Consider the following 27,203-nt stretch of genomic DNA (forward strand, 5'->3'; position numbering starts at 1 on the left):
GGAAAGGACACAGTGAGATACAGTGGGAGATGTTAAGCAATTATGAATTTTTTTAAATTAATAATTAAATATAATGCTAGATAAGGAGAGAGCGCTCAGTTGATCAGAGAGTCTCCAGCAGCTAGCCCAAACTATAACAGCAAGACTAGGCAGTACTAAGGTCACGTCCCAGAGGGAAGACTCCAGCTGATCCCCTCAGGGTCACCCAGTCAGCCCTAACTATAAGATCTGTCAAAAAGGAAGGTTTTAGGCCTGGTCTTAAAAATAGAAAGAGTGTCCGCTTCCAGAACCCAAACTGGGAGCTGATAACTGAAGGCTCTGCCTCCCATTCTACTTTTAGAAAATCTAGGAACAACAAGTAAGCCTGCAGTCTGAGAGCCAAGAGTTCTGCTAGGATAATATGGTACTATCAGGTCTTTAAGATATGATGGAGATCGGTTGTTAAGAGCTTTATATGTTAGGAGAAGGATTTTGAATTCTATTCTGGATTTCACAGGAAGCCAATGAAGAGAAACCAGTATAGGAGAAATATGATCTTTCAACTGTAGATGTTTCAGAGAGCTATTGGGACATCCTGATAATAAGAAATTGCAACAGTCAAGCCTGGAAGTAACAAATGCATGAACTAGTTTTTCTGCATCACTCTGAGACAGGATTTTCCTGATTTTTCCAATATTTCTCAGGTGACAAAAGCGAGTCCTACAGATTAGTTTTATGTGTGAGTTAAAGGACATGTCCTGGTCAAAGATAACTCCGAGGTTCCTCACAGTACTACTGGAGGCCAATGTAATGCCATCCAGAGTAACTATTTGCTTTGAAAGCAAGTTTCTAAGATGTCTGGAGCCAAATACAATGACTTCAGTCTGGTATGAATTTAGTAGCAGGAAATTACAGGTCATCCAGGTCTTTATGTCCTTAAGACAATCTTGCAGTCTGGTTAGCTGATTAGTTTCATCTGGCTTCATAGATAAATACAATTGTCATCAGTGGAACAAGGGAAATTAATACAGAGCTTCCTAATAATATTGCCTCAAGGAAACATGTACAATGTGAACGGTCTCAGTCCTAAGACAGAACCCTGAGGAACTCCATGATTAACCTTACTATGATCAGAAGAGCCATTGTTGACGTGCACAAACTGGAACCTGTCTGATAAATAGGATTTAAACCAGTCCAGTGCTGTCCCTTGAATGCCAATACAATGTTCTAGTCGCTGTAATGAAAGTTTGTGGTCGATGATGTCAAATGCTGCACTAAGGTCCAACAAAACAAGAATAGAGACCAGACCATTATCTGACGCTATGAGAAGGTCATACTGTAGTTACCATGACGATGTAGCTGTGCAGCATCAGTTACCATGGTGATGTAGCTGTGCAGCATCAGTTAACATGGTGATGTAGCTGTGCAGCATCAGTTACTAAGGTGACATAGTTGTGCAACATCATAACAAATGTCATCTTTCAGAAGTCATCTTGATTAAAAAAAGATTATGCATGAAGAAGTCCAGACTTTGGTGGAAATTCTTTTTATTGCAAACAGAACAGAAATCCCGATTCTCCCGGTAGGATGAAAAACAAACTGAGCAGAAAAAAAGCTTCTTAAACAAAAAACGAAGAAAATTTCATCAGAAATTATACCATAGAGGGCACACACAATGCCTCCATCCTGTTTCAACCAAAAATAATCTTGTCCTGTCATGGCCCCTCCCTCTCCTGCTCTGCTCTCCGGCTGAGTAAGGGCAACTGTGCAGGAGCACATCTGGCTCGAATAAGCAATCAGCCGCACTTAAAAGCCTGGCTCAGCCAACAGCTCCCCACTGGGTCATTGCTTGCGGTTCCTACACCACGACCTCCACTCTGCTCGAGCACAGCTCTCTCTTCCTGGAAACCCTCGTCTGCTTTGCCATCCTCCCCTCCTACGCTGGACTCCCTCCGTCTGCTCTGGGCTCCTCCACCCCGCCGTGTCTGCCACGTCCCCACCATCGGTCCCCGTCTGCCCCGTTCTGCCCGGCCCCGTTCCTCTGCACCCGCCTCGTCTCCTGACCCCCCAGACTAACGTGAGTCCCCCCCAGAAGGTTTTCTGTGTCTCCCAGGACATTCTTAAGCGCATGGAGGAGATTCCAGGAGACAGGCAGTTAGTCTGGGAGAGCTGGACAGGACTGTAGAAGGTCCTCAACCCATCAGCAGGACAGCTATCTGCTCCTTTGTGCAAGGAGGAACAGGATGAGCACTGCAATAGCTCTACAAAATGACCTCCAGCAGACCACTGGTGTGAATGTCTCTGATCAAACAATCAGAAAGAGATTTAATGAGAGTGGTCTGAGGGCCCGACATCCTTTAGTGCCCGCTGTGCTCGCTGACCGGCACCATGGAGCTCAGCTGGCATTTGCCATAGAACACAGGAATTGGCAGGTCCACCACTGGTGCCCTGTGCTTTTCACAGATGAGAGCAGGTTCACCCTGAGCACATGTGACAGACATGAAAGGGTCTGGAGAAGCCGTGGAGAACGTTATGCTTCCTGGAACATTGTTCAGCATGACTGGTTTGGTGGTGGGTCAGTGATGGTGTGGGGAGGCATATCCATGGAGGGACATACAGACCTCTACAGGCTGGACAATGGCATTCTGACTGCCATTAGGTATCAGGATGAAATTCTTTGACCCACTGTCAGACCCTACATTGGTGCAGTGGTCCTGGATTCCTTCTGGTGCACGACAATGCCCAGTCTTATGTGGTAAGAGAACTCATGCAGATCCTGGAGGATGAAGGAACTGATACCATGAGCTGGCCCCCACGCTCACCTGACCTGAATCCAATAGAACTCCTTTGGAACATTATGTTTTGTTCCATCCAACACCATCAGGTTGCTCCTCAGACTGTCCAGGAGCTCAGTGATGCCCTGGTCCAGTTCTGGGAGGAGATACCCCAGGACACCATCCGTTGTCTCATTCAGAGCTTGTCCCGGCATCATCAGTCATGCATACAAGCACATGGAGGCCATACAAACTACTGAATACCATTTTGAGTTGCTGCCAAGGAATTTCAGCAAGATGGACTAGCCTGCCACATCAGTTTTTCACTTTGATTTTGGGGTGTCTTGAATTTAGCCCTCCTGGGGGGTTGATAATTTTCATTCCCATCAAACAATGTGGCATCTTTTCATTCCTAACACATTATCCAGTCCATATCAATGTAAATATCCAGTTTGTTTTTTCCCTGTATTGAAATATGATGTATTTTCAAAGTGTTCCTTTAATTTTTTTGAGCAGTGTATATTAAGCTTTAATACCCACACCCTGTACTGAACTACAGACCTGCTCACGTCAGAAAGCTAACACTAGCTGAGTTTGGTTGTTCTTTTACTGCTCTGTGTGTTCAGCATCACCCTCGGGGTGATCCTCCACCTCTTTTCTTCTGGCGCTCCATCCTGTTCATGTCAGCGATGCAGGTAAAAGTACCACCTTTAGTCACACACCACTTGGAATGATCAACGGTGTCGCTGAAGGACGCCTCGTGCGGGAGCTTCACTCTCTTCACATTGTACACATGACGATGAGGGTCTTCACAGTTGGAGGACAGACGCTTAGCCCGACCCCTGTTTCCCCAGCTCCTCACATACAGATTCTTCTTCACTTTTTTCAAAATGAGACCAGAGTAAAGATCTACAAGAATGTGGAAACCAAAATAGAAACACAGGACTGTTAAAAGTAAACATAAAATGAAAAATTACAGTAAATATATAAAAGACAATAATATGAATAAAAAATAACATTTGTGGGTCAATAGTCAGGTAAAGTTGTATTTTAACTAATTAGATATCATATGTTAATAAACAGTGTTGTAGTGTTTTATCCTTAATATTTAAATTACTCAGGTCGCATCATAAATACTCCTGTTCCAGATAGTAGCAGTACTCTCCCCCTCCCTTCCTGACTTTTAATTAGCAGGTGCAGCTGGAGTAGGAGGCCGCAGGTGTTCTGCATTGGCAATCAGCTGATTGGAGCGAGCAGGTGGGAGTGGTTCAGCCGTCTACTCCCTGGACCAGAAAAGCAGACCTCATTCATCACTTGATGCTGGACCATGAACAAGCCACCGTTAGTTCTGTGCTCTGCTCAGTTCCATCCACCAACCTCAGCCGTCCTTTGCCACTCCGTCCCCCTGGATCCTTCCGTCTCCTCACACCGTCTCCACTCCACTGTCTAGCTCTGCACCTGCCAACGACGTCCCCAGTTCCCCACTCGGTGTCCTGTCAGCTAAGTTCCCCAATCCAGAGCCAGGCTGGTAGTTCTGTTGTGTGTTGTTAGACTTGGGTTATTGTATTTGCTTTGGCATACCTTGCAGTGTTTCCTCTACATTCAGCAGCAGCGACCCACTGCTCTTAAATCCTAACCGCTGCTCCTTCTTTTTTTTTTTTTATTGTGGTGGTGGAGTATTTGTGACATGTCTCCACCTTCACAGCAGAGTTCTGCACTGTCAGGTACTCTCCATTACTAAGGTAAACTACAGATAACTATCTTGGTCAGGATCTACTCTTTGATACGTCAGGTTAATACGACGTTAATTAGTTGTGAGAAAGTAACGTCCAGCATCCAGACAGCAGGTCAGAGTCAAGAGTAACGTCATGGAAAATAGGGCAGCAACTTACTGGAGAAAAGTTATTAGCTAAAAATAACTCCTAACAGATATTACAAGTTAAATAGACATTCTCAAAATATTGATGTCCAGCTAACATTACATAGCATATTGGTACCTTCAGTTAACTGGGCTTGGTGCCAACTGAGTGTTGCTAATGTGAGTAAACTAATTGATAGCATTAAGCTAATATCTATCCACCATGATGTATCAGCTGATTGCATTTTCAGATGAGCTTGCTCAAAATATTTTTAACATTCAGCCTTTAAAAAGCAATTTTTTAACTGGTCATTCAATAAATAGGTTGTAAAAGCAAAATCTGCAGTCAAGTGTCATTGTTTACTTGTCACGACTCCCCAGAGAGCCTGCTGCTGCTGCTGAAAAAAATCCTAGAGGAAACTGTTAGAAGAATTATGCTGAGAATACTTATGGTTAGATTATCATTGACTGTGAAACGTATATGCCTTTTGAACTGATGACTCTGCATGTACCTTGAACCAGGATTTTATGTGTTTTATGCCAGGAACATGTAGACACAGCACATACCAAGGGGCGACCAGGATTAGGCCTTCGGGGTAATGGAGATTGCAAGAACGAGACGCAAATACCACGTCTGCCTCTGAAGGTCTGTCTGTTAATACCTTACTGCTTGTGAAGAAGGTTTTTTCCATTGTCATCTCATGCTGAGTCATGGTACCACCCTCTGTGTTACATTCCTGTCTGAAGCAAATACAAAGATGCAGGGGAGACATGGGCTCTTTGGAGTTGGGTGGCTGATGCTACGGTGTGTACAGCCTGTCTCTCCTCTTGTGGCAAGTAAAATACAAGAGCTTGAGTACTGTCTTTCCTTCCTTGTGCTGTCTGTGTTTTCCAGGTTTTAAACCCAACCGAAACACTGCCTTGTATTGTTACGCCGCTTGTACGGCTCCTGTTTTCTTTGGCATTTCTTGCTTAGTGCTATCAGTGGTAGTATCTCCTTGCTAGGAAAGGTCTAGTGTTGTTTAGCGGAACACCTGATTCTTATTTTGTACGCAGAGTAAATTTCCTGCCGGAGTACTCCCTTCTAGTATTTTTGTATTCCTGCTGTCCTGCCTAGGTTGTACCTTCCACAGGTTAGTCCATTTGTTCTTGTTAAATTTGTTCTGCCTGTCCATTAGAGGGTTTATTCAACTGTTCATGCTAGTTTGTACTCTGTGGCAATTCTCCACTTCTGTAAAGATTGTCTGAGTAGTTATTCCACTTGCCTGTTAGAGGGTTTTGTTGTTCTGTTCATTCTAGTTATCTCGTGTGACAACCATCACTTCCATTTGTAGTTCCCCATACAGAATTCCATATTCCATAATGAAAAACATTTTAGCACTTCAGCTGTTTTAACTGTTTAATTAATGGCTTCACTTGTTAATCATGAAAATTAAAAAAAGTACCCTCAGTCCACACAGTCTGGACATATTTTTAGCATGCATTTTATACAAATGTAAAAGTAAGTGTCATTTTCTGAAGACTCTAACTGTGAATGTGTTTCTGACTCTGCACTGATAACTTTGTCAGGTTTGCAATAAATCAAACTTTTTCCCACTAATCTGAAATATTTGTTCAAACTGCAAACACTCATCATGCAAAAAATGAGTATTTTGCAAAACTGATGAATTTACATCCTGCATTGGCAGTCAGGGCCACGTTTCTAGACCAGGGAGCTGTTCTCGCATAGCAGCTTCGCTGTGCGACACATCGCAGCTCCTCAGCTGGGAGGTTGGAGTCAAAGGGGAAGACGCGGCTTTACTTTAGCTGCACTCCTGCAAATTCAGAGGGAAGTTATTTCATCCATCCATTCTCTATGCACCGCTTTATCCTCACTAGGGTCATGGGGGGTGCTGGAGTCTATCCCAGCTGACTCAGGCGAAGGCAGGGGACACCCTGGACAGGTCACCAGTCTGTCACAGGGCTACATATACAGACACACAATCACACTCACATTCACACCTACGGCAATTTAGAATAACCAATTAACCTCAGCATGTTTTTGGACTGTGGGAGGAAGCCGGAGTACCCGGAGAAAACCCACGCATGCACAGGGAGAACATGCAAACTCCAAGCAGAAAGATCCCAGACCCACCCCGGGATTTGAACCGGGGATCTTCTTGCTGCAAGGTGAAAGTGCTAACCAGCACACCACTGTGCAGCCCGGGAAGTTATTTCAATTTAAGTTATGATACATTAGTATCATAACTACTATTGAGTAGTAGATTAACTACTCAATTCTGGCCTCTTAAATTTAGGAAAACAAGGAGTTAACCTACCGATTTCTCCGAAGCTATTATAAGGGAAGGTCACACACAGAAATGTTTGAGCGTTAACATTCCCGTTGTTTGGCCAGAAGTTTCTATTGCGATATGTTGGAAATCTTGGTGTGCTGTGAGAAAGCCAAACTCCAGTTTGTTTGTCCAGCATCACAACCCCTTTAGGAAGTGAAAAAATGAAAACAGGTTTGACACATTTGGATTTTTCTGACTTTAAATGCAATCAAATAAAAGATAATCTACCTTTACTGTGGCCATATGATGAGGAAGCAGCAAATGGTTTTGGAGGCTGATCATTGTAGAGTATGTATCCAAAATCTTTAGTCTGCACAAGAAACAAAGCATGTAGAACTCTGACAGCAGGTTTAACAATGCTAAAGAGATATACAGGGGCCGTTTACACGAGGACGCTTGCAGGTAAAAACGTCAAAATATTTCAACAAAACACCCTATCGTTTATACGAGGACGGCGTTTTGGGGGCTTAAAAACGCAAAAATTTGAAACCGGCCTCCAGAGTGGAAAAGTTGAAAAAACTCCGCTGTTACGTTTCCATCTAAGCAGCAAAACGCAAAACTTTGCCGAGATCTACAAGGAAGTAAACAAAGATGTGTGATTATTTCCATCCTTCATACCTTCAAGCAACTCTGGCAGCTCTTTGTACACTACAGGAGTCGTACCAAGAAATGTACAGAATCTGTACAGATTCCATTCATGAACATTTACCGTGGCGGAGATCCGAAAAGGGAGACAGTACACATGCACAAAGACATGGCGGAGTTTTATCACAGCGCCACCCAGCTGCCTGGCATGCATATCCAATCAAGTTCCACACACTATAGAGTCACCGTATATACGCAGATTTCCTTCAAAACCGCTCGTCCAAACGTGAAATGACAAGACGGCACTTTTGCGTTTTCTGTTAAGATGGTCCTCATATAAACGTCGCCACAGTAAAGACAAATTATTACGCCCCCCATGAAATTCCCAAGTGCCGTTAAACAGATTAAGTATTTTTTTTACAGCTTTTCCAAACATCCTCGTGTTATTTTGCAAGCTTGCATTGTTTTACTTTACACACAGAAACTAAATTATTTAACAAAAACTACCACAGTCAAAATCATTACCCCCCTTAAGAGCGGACCTTTTTGAGCCACACCATCAAACCACTATTGTGCATTCATGTGCTATAACTTTGTGACGCTCACAGCTTGGAATCAGTCAAGTTAAAGGTGAGGGTTGTTCTTCACTTTACAGAGTGTAAGAACTTCATTAAGGATTTGAGCTGTCATTGGAGAAAACACCATGCCAAAGAGAATTGTTGATGCTTCCAAAGCAGGAGAAGGGTCTACAAAGTTATCACAGCTTCTCCAAGTGGAGTGAAGTGGAGTGAAGTCTCATGAAGAAAATCAAAGAGAGCCACACAGTACAGAACAAGTCTGGTAGGGGGAGGAAGATTTCAAAGACCCTAGAAAGAAAACATGTGAGAGATGTAAAGAAGCTAGAAGAACCACGAGAACACTAGCTAATGACTTAGAGAAGTCAGGAGTTGTAGCGTCAAAGAAGACAGAAATGGACTGAACCTGAACCCTCCACTTCTACTGAAGAGATTCCTTCAAGCCAGACTGAAGTCTGCTGAGCACAACCTGGAGAAAGCTTATGAAGACTGAAAGCATGTCCTTTGGTCACAGGAGACCAAACTAGACATTGCTTATGTTTGGAGAAAGAAGGGAAGAACTCCGTCCCCACAGTTAAACACGGTGGTGGCAGAATCATGCAGTTGGATGCTTCAGTGCGTCTGAAACTGAGCATCTTGTCAAGGTTGAAGGAGTCATGAAGAAAGAAGGTTATGTGAATATTTTGAAAGAAAACCTAAAGCAGTCAGCTGCCAAACTGGGTCTGGGTCGTCGCTTTGTCTTCCAACACGACAACAACCCAAAACATAAGTCACTCCTGGTGAAGATCTACCTCCAGAAGACCAAAGTGAAAGTTACTGACTGGCCTGCACAAAGCCCTGACTTGAATCCCATTGAAAGTCTGTGGGGTCAACTGAAGACCAGGGTCCATGCCAGAAGACCATCAGATCTGGAGGAGCTTCAGAGGTTTACCAAAACAGAATGGGCTGAGATTCCTCAGGAGATGTCAGAGACTCGTTACAAACAAAAAAAAAATTACTGCAAGCTGTTATCCAGCAAAAAGGAAACACTTCTGACTGTTAGCATCAAGGAGGCTAATAATTTAGACCCTGGTAGTGTTTGTTTTTTGTTAAATGATTTAGTTTCTGTGTGCAAAGTAAACTAATGCAAGCATCCAAAATAAAACTAGGATGTTTGGAAAAGCTGTGATAAAAATTCCTTGATCTGTTTAACAGCAATTGGGATTTTATTTTTTTTGGAAAAATAACCCTGTAAAATTCCATAGGGGGGCTGATATTTTTGCCTTCAACCTTTAATACATAATTTACAAAAAAGAAAAAATACACTGTAAAAAAGAAAGTTTTAAAATCAGCCCAAATAATTACAATATCCCAGAACCTGGGGCACCAAAACTATTGTAAATTAAATAATTCTTAGAAAAAAATCACCCTCAAGGCGTAGAAGTCAAGAAGAGGTTCCAAAGTGTTCAGCAGAACTCCAGATTCACTGATTATCTTGGTGCTGAGTCTCCATCCATTGGTGCTGTCATCCATGTACAAATACCTCAAACCGCCTCTAATTGTACTGGGATACTTGTATAAGATGTACCTAATGATGAGAAAAATATATTCATGTAAAACTGACAGATGGTGTAAATATAAATTGTGACACCAGTCCACCGGTGCTCCGCTGTCATTCCTGCATGTCACATATGAATCACACCCTGGAAAAAAGATCCAAACGCTGAGGAGGAATCTCACTGCTGCCGTCTGAAACAATCACAAAAACAGGATTCATTCATTCATAATGCCACATACAGCAGATGTTTTCTGATAATTCACCACAGAAAGGTTTAAAAGTGCATTCTGGGTAAACTTTTAAGGGTGGTTGGTCAGAACAAGTTCTCGAGAATAAGAAGTCTCACTTTTAACTACATTTGATAGCAGGATTATCTTCTAGACATGATTTGGTCGCAGTTTTTGACACAGCTCGAATACATTACTATGTCCGGAGAACTTCATGTGTGCATCTCCAGTATTTATTAGATTCGATTAATTTCTACTTAAACGTATTTGGAACTTGACGCCTTAGTAAAATGTCTCTCAGAAGTAGAAAAAGTATTTACAGTCCTTGTTGTGTGACAAAGAATCAAACAACTTTCATTATCATTTTACAATACTTTATACTTCAAAGTTGGACTATTCAGAGAGAAATATACATATTTACACCTTCATAAACTGAATTTATCTTCTGACTGCTGTTAATTTGACTGACTGTAGAGCATGAAGCTCTGCAGGTGTTTTACATTTCAACACATAAAGTTTTAAGTTAAAAAGTTCTGTCCATGCTGTTATCGGTTTGCTGTTCTGTATATCACTGTACTCCTTCAGGACTGTGCAGAATATTGTGTTCAGTCCGTCTCTGTGTTTAGTGTAAAAGCTCCGTTAGTCAGTAAATATTATTTGCAAGATTTACTTAGATATCCAGCCATCTTCATTTCCATCCGCAGAGCTGCTTCTGTCAAATGAAACCCGTCAAACTTCACCTGCTTCTTTATTCTTGAAATGTGTCATTATATAGACCCTCCAGAAAAACGCAGGCAAAAATCCTTGATTATGCGAATAAATATGCAGGGGTTTTATGCCATTTTATGCGGGGAAATTGCGGAAAGTCGCAAAGTATGCGAATAGTTGTGAAATATGCAAAAATATGTGCGATTCACCTGCCGTCTGGCCGCGGAGGGATGTGTCCTCTAATCAGACACTGGGACTGCTGTGGGGTTACTGGACTGACAGCCTGTGCTTTGGGAGGGGGAGAAGCTCACAGCAGCACCTGCTGCTGGTTGAGGACAGTAACTGTAGAATGATCTGAGTTTTCCTGTCAGTCTCCAAAACGGCAGAAAAAGTCGCTAGATTTGTGGCAAGTCGCTTTTGACAAAAAAAGTCGCTAGGACGCTTTGGAAAGTCGCTAGATTTAGCGAGAAAGTCACTAAGTTGGCAACACTGGCACCGCGCTCCGCATCAGCTCGTGCTTCTAGTGTGTGTGTGTGAATGCGCGAACTGATGACGTCAGGCCAGGCGTCACATAAAAACTCACTCACAACTCCATTTATATCGGTTATAGTTTTCTCATTTTATGCGGAAATTGTGAAATCAAGCGGGACCCGCATGTTTCTCTTTTTTTCGTGGAAATGTGAGATTCTTGCAGGAAATATGTGCTGTTTTGCAGGGATTATGCGGCCTTTTGGGAAATAATTGACCCCCGCATAATCAGCGGCATTTTGGTGATTAATGCGGGAATTCATGCGATCGCATAATCGCGTTTTTCTGGAGGGTCTAATTATAGATTAGTCATAAATTTTTCTCTGACACCTGTATGCTAAACTGCTGGTTATAATCTGGTTTGTCTGCTTTGTGGTTTGTTTTTAAGACAGAGTAGTCATTGAGAAAGTGAAACTGGACTTCACATTCAGGATGACTGCGCAGTCTTGCAACAGACAAAAGCATAAACACTCCTTGAAACCCAGCTGATCCACAATCCATTCCCTGAAAACGAAAGGTATGAGGACGAAACAAACACGGCATGATCCGACAGAGAACCAGCTGATGTCAGAATCTATTACTGTGCTGCGACCAAACAACAAGAATCTCCGTTTTGTCTGAGTTCAACTCTAAACAGTTGTTCCAAGTCCAGTTTTTGACTTTAGAAAGGCCATCATTGAGGCAGGTACAGGTGTGTGCCATCAGCGTAAAAATAAGAAGCAACACCATGTTTCTCAGTAATGTTTGAGTGGAGGCGTGTACAAAGAAAATGAAATGGGTCCCAAAACCAACCCTTGCGGTGCACCCAACTTAACAACGCCATGTGGTTGTGATACAGAATCTTCTATTTAAAAAATAAGATGAAAATGACTGCAGAGTTGTCCCAGATATTTCCACCCAGCGCTGTGAAACCTGCAGAAACTCTGGTACATGTAGAAGTTGTTCAGACACAATCGTTTTTTAAATGACAGGTATCTTGAATAGCGTATTCACACATATGTTTTATAAAGATCAGGGACACAACGTTTAGACAAGGAACTATTGAAGACCAAAAGCAGTTTCCATTTCCTGTAAAAACCTAACAGGGAAGATGCTCTCATATACGACGCTGGCTCTAAGACCGATAGATTCATGCTGTCTGGGCTTTACTGGCACTTCTGTAGCGCTTGAACACACTGTGCTGTGAACTGAACTACAGTGCTTATAGCACTTGAACATACTGTGCTCATTTAAACAGACTGTGCTTTAACTGCACGATGTTGTTCAGCTCAACAGGTCTGCAGCTCAAACATTTTCTCTCAGCTGAGGATCTGCTCGGACAAGACTTAGTCGAATTAAATCCCAAACTCTGAGCAGAACCTCCCTGGAGCAGGACAGCTGTGCAGCATCAGTTACCATTTTGCCCGGTTTAACCCTCCTGTTATCTTAATTTACAGGCACCAAAAATGTAGTTTCCTTGTCTGAAAATATCCAAAAATTCAACAAAAATATTACCCAAATGTTTTTGAAAATTTGCAAAAACTACAGAAAGAAAAGTCCAATAATTCCTTAAGTTTCCCTTAAAAGTTTTATTTAAAACAAATCCCTCAAATTTGTCAAGGAAACTCTTGTATTTTCAAAAAAATGGATAAAAATATTCTGAAAAAATCCTAAAAGTATCTAAAGTGATTCCATATATATCAGTAAAACTTCTAATATTTTCTTTAAGAACATTCACAAAAAACCAACCAAAATCCAGCGAATTTCGCTGGATTTTGGTTGGTTTTTTTGTGAATGTTCTTAAACATTTTTAACATTTTTTTTTCACCAAAAAATGTTGAAAATGTGGACATCAGAAGTGTCACTGTGAAAATATATTTTTTCCCACATTTTCAAACTTTTAAATGGGTCAGTTTGGTCTGCAGGACGACACGAGGGTTAAAAAGAGCCACCTTGTTGACATTTGAACTTTTCCTAGAACTTGATCATTTAGTTCTTCTGCTCCACTCTTGTGTCGTGTCTTTGCATGTCTTCATGTTTGCCTGTTTGTTATATTTTTGATGACTTTTTAACCCACTGTTTATTTCCAGGAGACGACGTTTCATTTATTTGTGAATGCAGGTGCAGAGAAATGTCAAATACAGAAATCTCAGAAACTTGGAGAAGCTCCGATAAGATGAAGGGATAAAGCTGGATGCGTTCATGTGCTCTTCACAGTTTGCTGAGTCCTTTTTATCAGAATCAAAACATTTCACACCGGCCTCCAGATGTAAAACAGATCCAAACATCTGGATGGAAGGCTGAGCAGGTCCCAGTCGTCTTCCTGTCGCTCAGCAGCCGATGTACCAGTCCACGGCCTCCCTGAAGGCCTGGTGGAGCTGGTAGTTGTAGAGGCAGATCAGTCCTCCACCACGCCACAGCTGGGCCCTCTCCCTGTTCAGGTCCCCCAGACAGGTCCAGTCGTCCCCGTAGGACTCGGACACACACCACTTGGAGTGGTCGTGCTCGGACAGGAACAGGACCGAGCCGGGCAGCCGGACCCGCTTGATGTTCATGGTGTGTTCAGGCAGCGAGCAGTTGGAGGGCAGATCGTGACCCTGTCTCTGCCACGACTGCACCAGAAGGTCGACTCCCAGAACCTGAGCCGCCCAGCCGGTGTAGATGTCTGAAGGAAGAGCAGCGGGAAGCTCAGTTCAGCCACAGTGGGGTTAAAAAACACATCAAAAACCACAGAAAAACAGGCAACAATGAATTAAAAAAAAAGAAATAATCTAAATAATAATATCAGTTTGTGTAGTTTGTGCAACATTAGTGCTTCAGTTCACGTGAAATATTTCAGTTTCCTGGGGAGTCAAACATGCGGCCCTCAAAGTGTAAAAATTACAGAGAAGAGATTAACTGCAGATTGTAAATTAGTAAAACTATAACTTTGAAATCATTTGTAGACCATGACAAGTTGTTTGTTTGATTGCTCCTTTGTCGTTTTGTCTTGTTTATGTAACATTTTATCTTGTTTATTTTGTCTTTTTCTGTTTGACTTTTGTCATTCTGTGTCTCATTTGTTGTCTTTCTCCTGTTTTTGTCTAGTTTTTGTTGTTTTCTGTCAAATTTTTTTCATTTGTGTATTTATTTGTCACTTTGTAACTCTTTTGTCAAATTTGTCTTTTTTGTTTTGTGTAATTTGTCTAATTTTTTGTCATTTGACTCATTTTTATAATATTTTGTCTTGGTTTTGTTGTTTTTTCTTTTCTTTGTCTGATTTTGTCATTTTGTGTCTCATTTTTTGTCTTGCTTGTGCTTTTATGTCTATTTTTTCTCGTTTTGTGTCTTGTTTTTGTCGTTCATCCATTTTTTTGTTTTGTAACCGTCTCATTTATTTTTTGTTGTGTTTTGTTTTGTTTTGTGTCATTTCTCACATTTTTGTCATTTTGTGTCTTTTTTTGTCTGACTATTGTCATTTTGTGTGCCCTTTTGGTCTTGCTTGTGATTCTGTCATTTTTTCGTCTCGTTTTTGTCGATGGTTCACTTTGTAATTTTTTTGTCTAATTTCTGTTTGTTTTGTGTTGTTTATATCATTTTTTATTTTTTATCTCATTTTTGTAGTATTTTGTGTTATTTTTGTTGTTTTGTCTTTATGTGTGACTTTTGTTTTTGTTGTTTTGTGTTTCCTTTTTGTCTTCCTTGTGTTTTTTGTCTGTTTTTTGTTGTTTTGTCCTTTTTTGTCCTTTTTTGTCTCATTTTTGTTGTTTGTCATTTTTATTGTTGCTTTCTAACTTTCTTGTCCAACTTTTTGTCTTTTTTTGTTTTGTTTTGCGTCATTTGTCTCATTTTGACATTTTGCGTCTCATTTTTCTAATATTTTGTCTTGTTTTTGTCGGTTTTTTGTCCGTTTTTGTCTGAATTTTGCCATTTTGACCATAAAGTAAAATACCATATAACTCATTAGATAATTTATTTAATCATGTCCCACCACTAGTACAGAGATAAATATAATTTTAAAAGTATTGTGAGACGTTTTACAGCAGAAATATAATCTTCATGTGGATGCATTTAGTTCACACTAAAAACATAAAATGAGGCTTTGCTTCGGCTGTGATTCTGCTCGTTACTGTTCTGAACTGTGTGTTTGCACCTGATAGTAAAAAAACTGCAGCAGAAAAGTGAAATAAGCCAACAGGGCAGCATCAGGAGGAAGCTTCTGTAAAGGAGAAGCCAGCAGAAGAATACTTTACCGTCCACAAAGCGCTCAGATTTGACAAAACTGATGAACTTGGTCCATCGGGTGGAGAAAAGGAACTTCACACTCTTGTCTTTGTCCAGCGGAGGTTTGATTCCTCCACACAGCTGGACCAGCTCTGGCAGGTCGGACACGAACGCAGGAGGCACCGAGCAGTTGTAGAAGCGTGGGTAAACAAAGGCCAGCTGCTGGGCTGGAGGACAGGAAGAGAGAGAACAGAAAGACAGAGTTTGTCCAAGAAAAGAAGAACTATTGAACAGAATAGATTTTTATTGCCACTGTTACAGAAAGCAGTGAAAATCGGTTTAGTACTCTCTGAATAGCAGCATTGAGAATAAACTAACACACCCTAAAAAAACATATACGACATCAGAGCAAGTATACAGAATGGAAAAACGGTTTGTGGTTAGAGACCTGCTCTACACATGATTACTGCACGTTAAGAACTGCACTGACATAAATGCTGCGCTTGTCGGAATGTGATATTGTCATTCTGGGGGGAGGGAGCAGACATTTGACAGCTGTTGCTTTTCTGATCTACATTTACTGATCATTGGGACGTCTTTTTTCCCACATTCAGCTTTGGTTGCATTAAAGGTTTTCTGTGGAACATTCAGAGAAATCCTAGCCTAGCCACGCTAGACCCATGTTTCTGAAGGCACAAGGGTCTAGAGCCGCTCGACAGGGAGGGAGGCGGGCTAAAAGTTTGCCTTTCAAATCACTCTGCAGCAATTGGGTAGGCATACAACCAATCAGTGCAACGAATAGGCTGACGTAGTTCCTAGAGCGCTGGCGGATTGTGGCTAAGTCCCATTAGCTTCCCAACCAGCGGAGCCAACTGGTATATTAAGGATTTGCCATATCCCGTCGGCATAAGTCCAAATACGTCTTTCTTCTCAATGAAACACTTCAGTGCCGTCCTTTGTTTATCTTGCAAGTTGAATTTTAGCTTCAAATCTTTAAGGGCTGTGGCCAAAGCCGAGTCGAAAGATAACTGTTTATTGTGCGCCGGTTGTTTCTATCAGAATCGTCGCGCCTCTGTCGTCACTTAGTTACGCCCGCCTTCTGACTCTACACTTCATGGTGATTGGTCCGGCCAGTTTTAAGAGCATTCAACCTCGAGCCTTATGGAGGGTAACTAGACCCACCCTGGCAGAGAATTAAATTCATTGCCGTGGGTTGTCTAGCGCGGCTGGGCTAGAGAAATCCATGATTAGTTTAACTAATGACACCAAGTGGCTGTTTAGTGAACTGCAGGAGCAAGTTAGACGCTTCTAACAGCTGATTAAAATCCTTAAACTCTGAACAGAACATCCTTGATGCCGGTTAGCTGAGCAGCATTGGTTACCATGGTGACATAACTGTGCAGCATCAGTTACCGTGGCGATGTAGCTGTCCATCAGTTGCCATGGCAACCAGCCAGGTTAAAAGAGAGCCAATCTCATGACCCGACAAACTCTGACTTCAGGCTCCACATAGCTGCTGACAGAAATATTTAATGATCTAAGTAAAGTTTTTACATTTCCCAGATCTTCCATTACAACTTAAAGGAGCCCTCTGGTGTTTGAGAGTCAGGCGTTTTAATTTCCCCAAGATGTGGATGAGTTTCTTTAGCAGTGGCCTGTCAGTAAAATATTCATTCAGATGTAAAATATTCAGATATTGTTAAACGCCACAACATTAAAACAACACATCAGTCAGCTGATATGTTAATTCAATATGTAGAGGAATCCTCTAAAAACAAAGAATATTCTGAGTTTTATCAGAATAATTACAGTCTAATCGGCTTTTTTCCAGCTCACTCTGTCTACATCAGGGGTGTCCAACATGAGGCCTGTGGGCCAAAAGTGGTCCTCCAGAGGGTCCAATCTGGCCTCAAAGTGAAAAAAATTACAGAGAAGACATTAACTGCAGATTGTAAATCAGTAAAACTATAAATTTAAAATAATTTCTAGACCATGACAAGTTGTTTGGATCATAAAGTAAAATACTAGATTGTTCATTTGTCATTTTGTGTCTCCTTTGTGTAGCATTTTGTCTTGTTTTTGTTGTTTTCTGTCTTTTTTTGTCTTGCTTGTGTCATTTGTCTCATTTTGTCATTCTGTTTCTCGTTGTTCTCACTTTGTGTCTGCTTTTTGCAACATTGTCTCTTGCTTTTGTTGTTTTTGTCCTTTTTTTCTGACTTTTGTTGCTTGTCTGATGTTTTCGTCACTTTGTTTCTAATTTTTGTCGTTTTGTTTCCTTTTTGTCTTTTTTGTCATTTTTTTCTTGTTTTTGTCGTTTTGTGCCTCGTTTTTGAATATTTTGTCTTGTTTGTGTTGTGTTTTGTCTTTATTTTGTCATTTTAATCTTAAAATAAAATCCTCTCTGGTTCAGTTCCAGGTGACTAAATGTTGTGTTCCTTTGTAGACACTCTGTGATCTGGAAGTTGTAATGTGGAAATGATAAACTGAGCTGAAACTGAACTTATTTCTCTTCAGAAATTTCAGGTTGTTCATGATGTTTTATAAAAAAAAATCCTTGATTGGGAACATTGTTGCACTAAAACAAAGTAATCATTAGGAGTTGTGGTTCTTTGTAGGTTATTATTGTGTGATTTTATTGGTCACTGAAGATCAAACTGGTCTGAATGTGGAACTAAGATGAGTTTGACACCTCTGATCTAAATGAACGATGCCTTCCACCTGACTCTCCGTCCTCAAAGTTTCTGCCTCACTCTGGGTTAAGTCTTCTACCCTGAGTCATGATTATTACATGAGAGTAGAACCGACAAAATCTCTGAGGTCCGTTTAGAGCCACGTACGACCAGAGGACCGGCTCCTTGTGTAAATGTTTTCAGCAAACGCACCATTGTGTGTACAGAGTCTGCTTCAGTTCACTCACCTATGTGGATGAACTGGTCATAACCATACGTCACACACAGACCAGTCTGACCGTTGACCTTCCCAGAGGACGGGTAAATGTAGCCTCTCTCAGGGAACGAGGGGAAGTGAGGAACGCTGTGCGACAACCAGAAGCCTTGAGAGTCGTCAAAGAGCAGAACTCCTGCAGGACGAAGCAAACAAACGGGCAGGTTTAAGCCAGAGTCAACAGTGCTTATCAGACGGACGCTCTTTGACCGGTTCCTCCCCCCGATGACAAAACCTCATCGATCACAGCAACGCTCCACTGGTCTCTTGTGGGGAATATTCATTTCACATATCTATTAAACTATCATGTTTTTATTGCTTTTTGCTTAGTACTTATAATCATTTTAATTACTCTTTTGCTTATCAATTACAAACATCATTTATTATTTTTTACTTATCACTTATAATCATCATTTTAATTACTTTTTACTTATTGCTTATGATCATCATTTTATTACTTTTACTTACAATCATCATTTTAATTACTTTTGCTTATTACTCATGATCATCATGTTATTACTTTTATTCATTACTTACAATCATCATTTTAATTACTCTTTTACTTATTACTTATATTCATTATTAACCTTCGTTTGATCATATTATGTGTTAATCATGTATTAATGTGCTTGCAACTTGTATTAACCCTATAATCAAATGTATTAAAGTGCTTATGAATGCATGTTTGAATTCTAGCTCTGAACAGGGAGAAAAGTGTTGATCTAAGCAGGTTTTGCAAATTTCAACGTCTAAACCTAAGGAAAGTAAGTTTAAGGTAAATGCTTCATGCTCCACTTGACTAAAAGGTTTGCGGTTGCATCTGACCTTTCAGGAGCTGGGGGGAAAACTCTCCCCCTCGCTTCAAACTGACAAACTGAAATAAGAATAGCATCTAGGATGGCAGTAGCGTGGTCAGGTGACAGCTTTTAAATGAAAAGTAAAGAACATCCATTAAAACTATGCGATACCTGGAAGAAAGAGGGGGAAAGAGGGGGGTCTGCGGTTACAGAGATGTGCAGGTTGTCACGTACTCACAGAAGGGCAGAGAGAGGGTGAAAAGTTCAAACAGCAGCTAGATGCTTAAACAAGAATAAAAGTTAAAGTATTGAACCATAAAACAATGTTGAGAATTAAGATTAAAATATTTAGCTTTGTGAGAAAATACTATAGAGGAATCTAAATTAGCAGTGTATTAAATCAACAATAAAATGGGGAAGAACATGGAAATCTTATATTAATTAATAAGGATTAAAGTAAATCAATAAAGGGGATGGGCTCATTCAAATCTGCCATAAAGGTGTGATTAAATGATTAAATTGTTGTTTAAAATGAAGTTGAATAAAACTGAATCAGTAAATAGTTTAATTCAACACCAAATGGAACAGAAATCTGCAGATCGCAGCAGAACTGAGCTCTTAAAAATCTGTGTAAAGGTCACAGGGAGCGGCCATATACACACACATTCAGAGACACCTTTTGCAGGAGGAAGACGGCGGTGATTGGACAAGACCCAAGACATTTGGGAAGGCTTGTCTCGGTGGGGGCCAATCAGAAGACTGTAAATTCTTAGTTAAAAACTCATGTATTAGCTCAGAGATTCATTCTTTCTTGTGACTACAGCTGCATGCAAAAGAATCATTGTCTTAGCTTTAGCAATTCTGCTGTCAGCGTTGAGCAAGAATAGAATCTGCATGCAATATTCTGTTCATCCTTTGCATTTTTACTAAATATTCTTAACTGAATATTTTGACTCTGAGTCTTCCTTGCGTCGTGTTTTTTCCTCATAACCAAAGAATCCGCTCTGACATCTGGAAACAGAAATTATAACTGACCAGTTTAGTCAGAACTCTATTAAGAAAAGATGAAAAACTGTTGAGTGGAAAAGATCTGAGAGGAAATACTAAATACTGCATTCAGAAAAACAACAGAATTATTGTTAGAATTTTTAATATTATTATTTGGTCATACTAACACAAAGTAAAAAATATCACTTAAAATATTTTACCTTAAAAATGTATTATTATAATCATAAATATTATAATTACCCTATATATTATAATTGATGCTGTTCCATTATTATTTATTATATTTGCAACATAAGAAATATTGCTCTAACCATATATTTATAATCAATATAGTGCTAATAATAATAATAATCACTTTTATTATTATTAGTAGTAGTAGTACGCCTACTGTGGATTTCAGTTTGGTTTTCATAACGCAAAGTAAAAAATATTATTTAAAAAATATTTGACATTAAAAAATGTATTATTGATTTGATCATAACTTCTCATTTGTTGTATAAATCACTCATTATATTAATGTATGTATATATATATATATATATATAATTCTATTATTATTATTATTATTATTATTATTTGGTCTTTCAAATAACCAAACAATAAAAGTACTAAATATATTTGTGCATTTGTGTAAAATAATAAATATTAGTCTTATAAATGAAGTAATGAATAATAATTCCATTCATACATCTGAAATAAAACATGCATATTAATCAAATTTTACCTTTGCTGTGTCCGAATCCTTTGACGTAATCCAGAACCGGAGGTCCATCGTTGTAGAATGCGTAGACGGAGCTGTTGGACTGGAGCCAGAACGAGTTTTTATTAGACTGGAACCAGAACGTGTTTCTATCAGACTGGAACCAGAACGTGTTTGTATTAGACTGGAACCAGAATGTGTTTCTATTAGACTGGAACCAGAACGTGTTTGTATTAGATTGGAACCAGAACGTGTTTCTATCAGACTGGAACCAGAACGTGTTTGTATTAGACTGGAACCAGAACGTGTTTGTTTTAGACTGGAACCAGAACGTGTTTCTATTAGACTGGAACCAGAATGAGTTTTCTCATCTCATCTCATCTCATCTCATCTCATCTCATCTCATCTTATCTCATCATCTCATCTCATCTTATCTTATCTCATCTCATCTCATCTCATCTCATCTCATCTCATCTCATCTCATCATCTCATCTCATCTCATCTCATCTCATCTCATCTTATCTCATCATCTCATCTCATCTCATCTTATCTTATCTCATCTCATCTCATCTTATCTCATCATCTCATCTCATCTTATCTTATCTCATCTCATCTCATTTCTCTGAACATCTTTCATGTCCTTATATTTTCCACAGATTCTTAACATGTGTTTCTTACTAAAGCTGACTTCACTCTTAGTTTATAGAGTCCCTATATTGCCAGAGTAGCGACAACTGGGGATTTGAAGCCATTTTGTTTCCAATCACTGTGCCACACACTAACGCATCCGTGACTGTGTGTGTACTTGCTTAGCGCGCGCTATGTGTTTTATTTGGATTTTTACATTCTAAGCTTTCTAGTCATCGTTCAAAAGTAAAAAGGGATGATTGCTTATCAATAATAATGATTTTTTTTACAATTTAGAGGACACAGGAACTCTACTGGAGCCTATCCCAAATATGGGATAGCGCAAGGTGCACATTCACGAAAACGAGCTATTTGTGGATTGTTTACTGATTTCAAGACATGTTTTGGACAAAATATTTTACTGGCTTGTTTTGTCTGGATGTCTAAGGTTGGATTATGGCCGTTTTTTGTGGAATATTTTCATCTGTGACTAGTTTTGAGCCTTCAAAGGTCAGTTGTGCTGTTTGCGTTATTTGCTGTTTGTTGGACAAATGTGTTTATATTACCTGCTGTGATAATCACATCTGAAAGTGGTTTATACCGACGGATTCATGAGAATCTAAGCTTTCCATGGGTGTACAATGTTTCTATCATTGAGTTTGCAGCTTCGGTCAATTTAGCAAAATACGTTTGCACATCTCAAGACGGGCCGCTGAAGTTTAACAGGCTACGGTACCCAACAGTCACCAATAACACATCTCCATGCATGAAAATGGTCAAAGTCAAAATAACCACAACTGCCTAAAATCACATCAAACTTTTCTATCTGTCATTCACCCAGACATCATAACATGAAAGTACATACATGGGACTAACCTGGCACAAAAACCATGATGAAGTCGGTTTCCATCCCACTCTCTGGACTTTATTTTCCCCCAGTTTCCTTCTTTCACTATTACTGGGAAATCTAAATATGTGGAATCCCTTCTCCGATCGATTTGTGCACCCAAAGGCACAACAGCCCGTCATTTTTCAGGGAATTTAGGAAGCTTTGGAAGACCTGTAATTATTCTCTGCGGTGTAAACAACGTTAACAGGAAAACCCGGCGTTCATGAATAGGAAACAAAATGGCGCCTATAGATCACATGACCAAAATTTTTTGGACCCATCATGTCACTACTCTCTTAATATAGGGACTCTATCGGTTTAGATTAAATTCATTCATTTTCACATTTTCCCCATTTTTTTTAACCTTAAAACACTCAAAGAATTTATTTACATGTTGATCATCAACAAAACACTTATAAACTGTGAATAAAGTTCCCAGCTCATTTCCATTTTACTACCTGATGGTTTTAAGTTTTTTTTATGTTACCTTTACTTCAGTTTTTGTGCTTGAACTAGTTTAAGCTTATAGTTCCTTAAAGTTCTGTCTGTTAGTTATTTTTTATCGGGTTAATGCAACAATTTGAGTTGAAATTACACAGAATATAAAACAATTTATCTTATAATGATGTTACTTTTAAAGCAGCAGAGGAACTTGAGCTGAATGATTTACAGTTTATGACCTCGTTCTGGTTTTTATTCCGACTTTATGACCGTCCAGCAGCTTAAAAACGTTCCCGAGCTTCTCTTTATTTTATCAGTCTAGGGAAGTCTTCTCATGTCGAGTTTAAACTCAGCAAACTGAAAGCTCACCCTGTAGGCCTGTCCTTTGTAGATCTGGTTCAGGGTCTCGGCTACAGCTCCTTGGCTGGAGTTGATCAGGAAGCGGCTCCTATGCCAGACTGGTCCTTCAGAGTCCAGGTACATGTACTCCACCCCGCTGCCCTCCTCAAGGACCCGCCGGCGGGGAAGCTTGTAAAAGACGAACCTGAGCAGAAAGACAGAAAAAAAACAACTCATTCAACCGACGGCTTCACTTTAGCTGTAAAACAACAAATAAATCCACAGCAGAACAGAAAATGTAGCGACAAGACCGTCTGCAGGCTTTGTCCTGTAATTAAAACTAAATAAATAAATACATCTGTCAGTTCATTAATATTAAAGCTGCAGTAAAAATAAGTGCAAATGTTAAATAAATCTGTAAAATAATGCTTGTCTCATGATTAATAGATGGAAAGTTTCTCTAAATTTACATTAACAAAAAAGAAAAAAGAACATTTTCTATATTTTAATAATAAATTTATCATTTAAAAAAAACTGCATCCATAGTGACAAAAAAGACATTTTCTGTGATTTAATAGTAAAGCCACAGTAAAAAAATAAATAAAAAAAAAAAAATAAAAAATGCAAATGTTAAATGAATGTATCAAACAACAGAAAAGGTGTCGGTGCCTCTTTTTCAGACTTTATCTAATTCTATTTAAAATAAATTAGCCTTATAATGTGCTGTTACTACATTCTAAATAATAATAAAATAATAATAAAAATAATTCCTATTAATATTTTTAAATAAAATATTATTCATAATTTAAACATTTCATGATTGTTATCATATTTTTATGTTTTTTGGAGCGCTGATCTGGTTTCTTCCGTGGAGGAGGGCTGATCTGGTTTCTACCGTGGAGGAGGGCTGATCTGGTTTCTACCTTGGAAGAGCACTGATCTGGTTTCTACCGTGGAGGAGGACTGAACTGGTTTCTACCTTGGAGGAGCACTGATCTGGTTTCTACCGTGGAGGAGGACTGAACTGGTTTCTACCTTGGAGGAGCACTGATCTGGTTTCTACCGTGGAGGAGGACTGAACTGGTTTCTACCTTGGAGGAGCACTGATCTGGTTTCTACCGTGGAGGAGGACTGAACTGGTTTCTACCTTGGAGGAGCACTGATCTGGTTTCTACCTTGGAGGAGAACTGATCTGGTTTCTACCGTGGAGGAAGACTGATCTGGTTTCTACCGTGGAGGAGGACTGAACTGGTTTCTACCTTGGAGGAGCACTGATCTGGTTTCTACCTTGGAGGAGAACTGATCTGGTTTCTACCGTGGAGGAGGACTGATCTGGTTTCTACCGTGGAGGAGGACTGAACTGGTTTCTACCTTGGAGGAGCACTGATCTGGTTTCTACCGTGGAGGAGGACTGATCTGGTTTCTACCGTGGAGGAGGACTGAACTGGTTTCTACCTTGGAGGAGCACTGATCTGGTTTCTACCATGGAGGAGGACTGAACTGGTTTCTGCCTTGGAGGAGCACTGATCTGGTTTCTACCTTGGAGGAGAACTGATCTGGTTTCTACCGTGGAGGAGGACTGATCTGGTTTCTACCGTGGAGGAGGACTGAACTGGTTTCTACCTTGGAGGAGCACTGATCTGGTTTCTACCTTGGAGGAGCACTGATCTGGTTTCTACCATGGAGGAGGACTGATCTGGTTTCTACCGTGGAGGAGGACTGATCTGGTTTCTACCGTGGAGGAGGACTGATCTGGTTTCTACCTTGGAGGAGCACTGATCTGGTTTCTTCCGTGGAGGAGGGCTGATCTGGTTTCTACCTTGGAGGAGCGCTGATCTGGTTTCTACCGTGGAGGAGGACTGATCTGGTTTCTACCTTGGAGGAGCACTGATCTGGTTTCTTCCGTGGAGGAGGGCTGATCTGGTTTCTACCTTGGAGGAGCGCTGATCTGGTTTCTACCGTGGAGGAGGACTGATCTGGTTTCTACCGTGGAGGAGGACTGATCTGGTTTCTACCTTGGAGGAGCACTGATCTGGTTTCTTCCGTGGAGGAGGGCTGATCTGGTTTCTACCTTGGAGGAGCACTGATCTGGTTTCTACCGTGGAGGAGGACTGATCTGGTTTCTACCGTGGAGGAGGACTGAACTGGTTTCTACCGTGGAGGAGGACTGAACTGGTTTCTACGGTGGAGGAGCACTGATCTGGTTTCTACCTTGGAGGAGCACTGATCTGGTTTCTACCGTGGAGGAGGACTGATCTGGTTTCTACCTTGGAGGAGAACTGATCTGGTTTCTACCGTGGAAGAGGACTGATCTGGTTTCTACCGTGGAGGAGGACTGGTCTGGTTTCTACCTTGGAGGAGCACTGATCTGGTTTCTACCTTGGAGGAGGACTGAACTGGTTTCTACCTTGGAGGAGCGCTGATCTGGTTTCTACCGTGGAGGAAGACTGATCTGGTTTCTACCTTGGAGGAGCGCTGATCTGGTTTCTACCGTGGAGGAAGACTGATCTGGTTTCTACCGTGGAGGAGGACTGATCTGGTTTCTACCGTGGAGGAGGACTGATCTGGTTTCTACCGTGGAGGAGGGCTGATCTGGTTTCTACCGTGGAGGAGGACTGATCTGGTTTCTACCGTGGAGGAGGGCTGATCTGGTTTCTACCGTGGAGGAGCACTGATCTGGTTTCTACCGTGGAGGAGGGCTGATCTGGTTTCTACCGTGGAGGAGGACTGATCTGGTTTCTACGGTGGAGGAGCACTGATCTGGTTTCTACCGTGGAGGAGCGCTGATCTGGTTTCTACCGTGGAGGAGGACTGATCTGGTTTCTACCGTGGAGGAGGGCTGATCTGGTTTCTACCGTGGAGGAGGACTGATCTGGTTTCTACGGTGGAGGAGCGCTGATCTGGTTTCTACCGTTTTCTACTAACTGCAGTAAAAACGTAAACAATGATGCTGTGCAATGTCAGAGAAATGCTGACGGAAATATTGTATTTTTTTCTTCTAGAAGGAGAAAATATTTATGTCTGTGCACTGTGTGCTGCTCTCTTTTTTATTTAATTATCTATCTATCCTGCTATCTCTCTTTAAAAGTCATTATATGTCTTTTGTTGTTCCATTTAAATCATTTTTATTTATTTTTGTGAAATAATAGATAACAATTTTTAACCCATTGTTATTATTATTATTATTATTATTATTATTATTATGCTTTTGTTGTTGTTGCTAAATTACATTAATGTTTTTAAAATGAAAAACAGTTTTTAAAATTACTTTCTCTTTTTAAAAAAATGTAGAATTATCATAATTAGTCACTTGTTGAACTAAAAATATTTTAATGTATTATTATTATTATTTTTAGATTTATTTATTCTTAGATTTCCAAAATTTGCTGATTTACAGTATCTCTGGATAAAAAACAAAAAGGCACAAAAAGAGGAAGTGAAACTCGTCAGCAGCTCTGAGGCGTGCTGGTTCTTTAAGGTTCAGAAGTTTGGTCCACTCACCACTCCACCGGATCTCCAGCTTCGTTCCTGCAGGAGATCTGAGCGTTGAACACTGAGCAGCTCAGCGTCGCCACGACAACCTGGAGGAGCAGAGAGCAGACGGAGGACATGATGGAGCTGGAACCATCCAGGAGGAAGAGAGGAGGAGGAAGCTGCTGCTGCTTTATGAGGACGATTCAACCCAAAGAGGAAGTGATGAGGAGGTGTCACATGACTCACAGGGAGGACGTCTGGTGGAGGTCTGACCCTCCTGTCATCAACACTGACCCGGTTTAAAAGCATAAAACACCAAGGCACTCTCTGGGTGAATAAAATGCCTTTAATACTACATGGCAAGTCAAAAATTTTTCAACATTTTTTGGTGGAAAAAAATTTATTAATGTTTCTTAACTAACCTGGCAATAGCCAGATTAATAATTGTGTAGTACTTGATAGTACTCCACAATATCAATCTGGGACCGCTCCATGTAAATCTGTTCGGAGGAAAGAGGCACGGATTGGACAATGCAACAGTATGTCCCGCCTCTGACAGGTTTGTTTTTAGCCAATCGCGGGATCCTCACAATGAGCGGAGCCAATTGGTAGATTAAACTCTTACCAAAACCCGTAGGTAAAAAAGCACAAACATCTTCACCATCCAGAAATGCGCAAAGCGTCTCTCGTTGTTCTTCC

The 27,203-nt window shown here is 40.5% G+C and overlaps 1 protein-coding gene and 1 pseudogene across 1 annotated transcript; both read right to left on the reverse strand.

Moving 5' to 3' along the window:
• Positions 1–5,996: 5,996 nt before the first annotated feature.
• LOC110945948 (deoxyribonuclease-2-alpha-like) lies at positions 5,997–12,502 on the reverse strand (annotated as a pseudogene).
• Positions 11,932–26,706, reverse strand: LOC110966032 (deoxyribonuclease II beta). The gene is made up of 6 exons (XM_022215257.2): positions 26,532–26,706; positions 23,061–23,235; positions 20,759–20,837; positions 18,204–18,365; positions 15,316–15,513; positions 11,932–13,748 (listed from the first exon to the last, which is right to left on the reverse strand). Exons 1-6 carry the CDS (start codon positions 26,639–26,641, stop codon positions 13,414–13,416), a joined length of 1,059 nt encoding a protein of 352 aa, XP_022070949.2. The 5' UTR covers positions 26,642–26,706; the 3' UTR covers positions 11,932–13,413.
• Positions 26,707–27,203: the final 497 nt, after the last annotated feature.

Source organism: Acanthochromis polyacanthus, chromosome 4 (genome assembly GCF_021347895.1).
Source record: "Acanthochromis polyacanthus isolate Apoly-LR-REF ecotype Palm Island chromosome 4, KAUST_Apoly_ChrSc, whole genome shotgun sequence".
NCBI classification, from domain to species: Eukaryota; Metazoa; Chordata; class Actinopteri; family Pomacentridae; genus Acanthochromis; species Acanthochromis polyacanthus.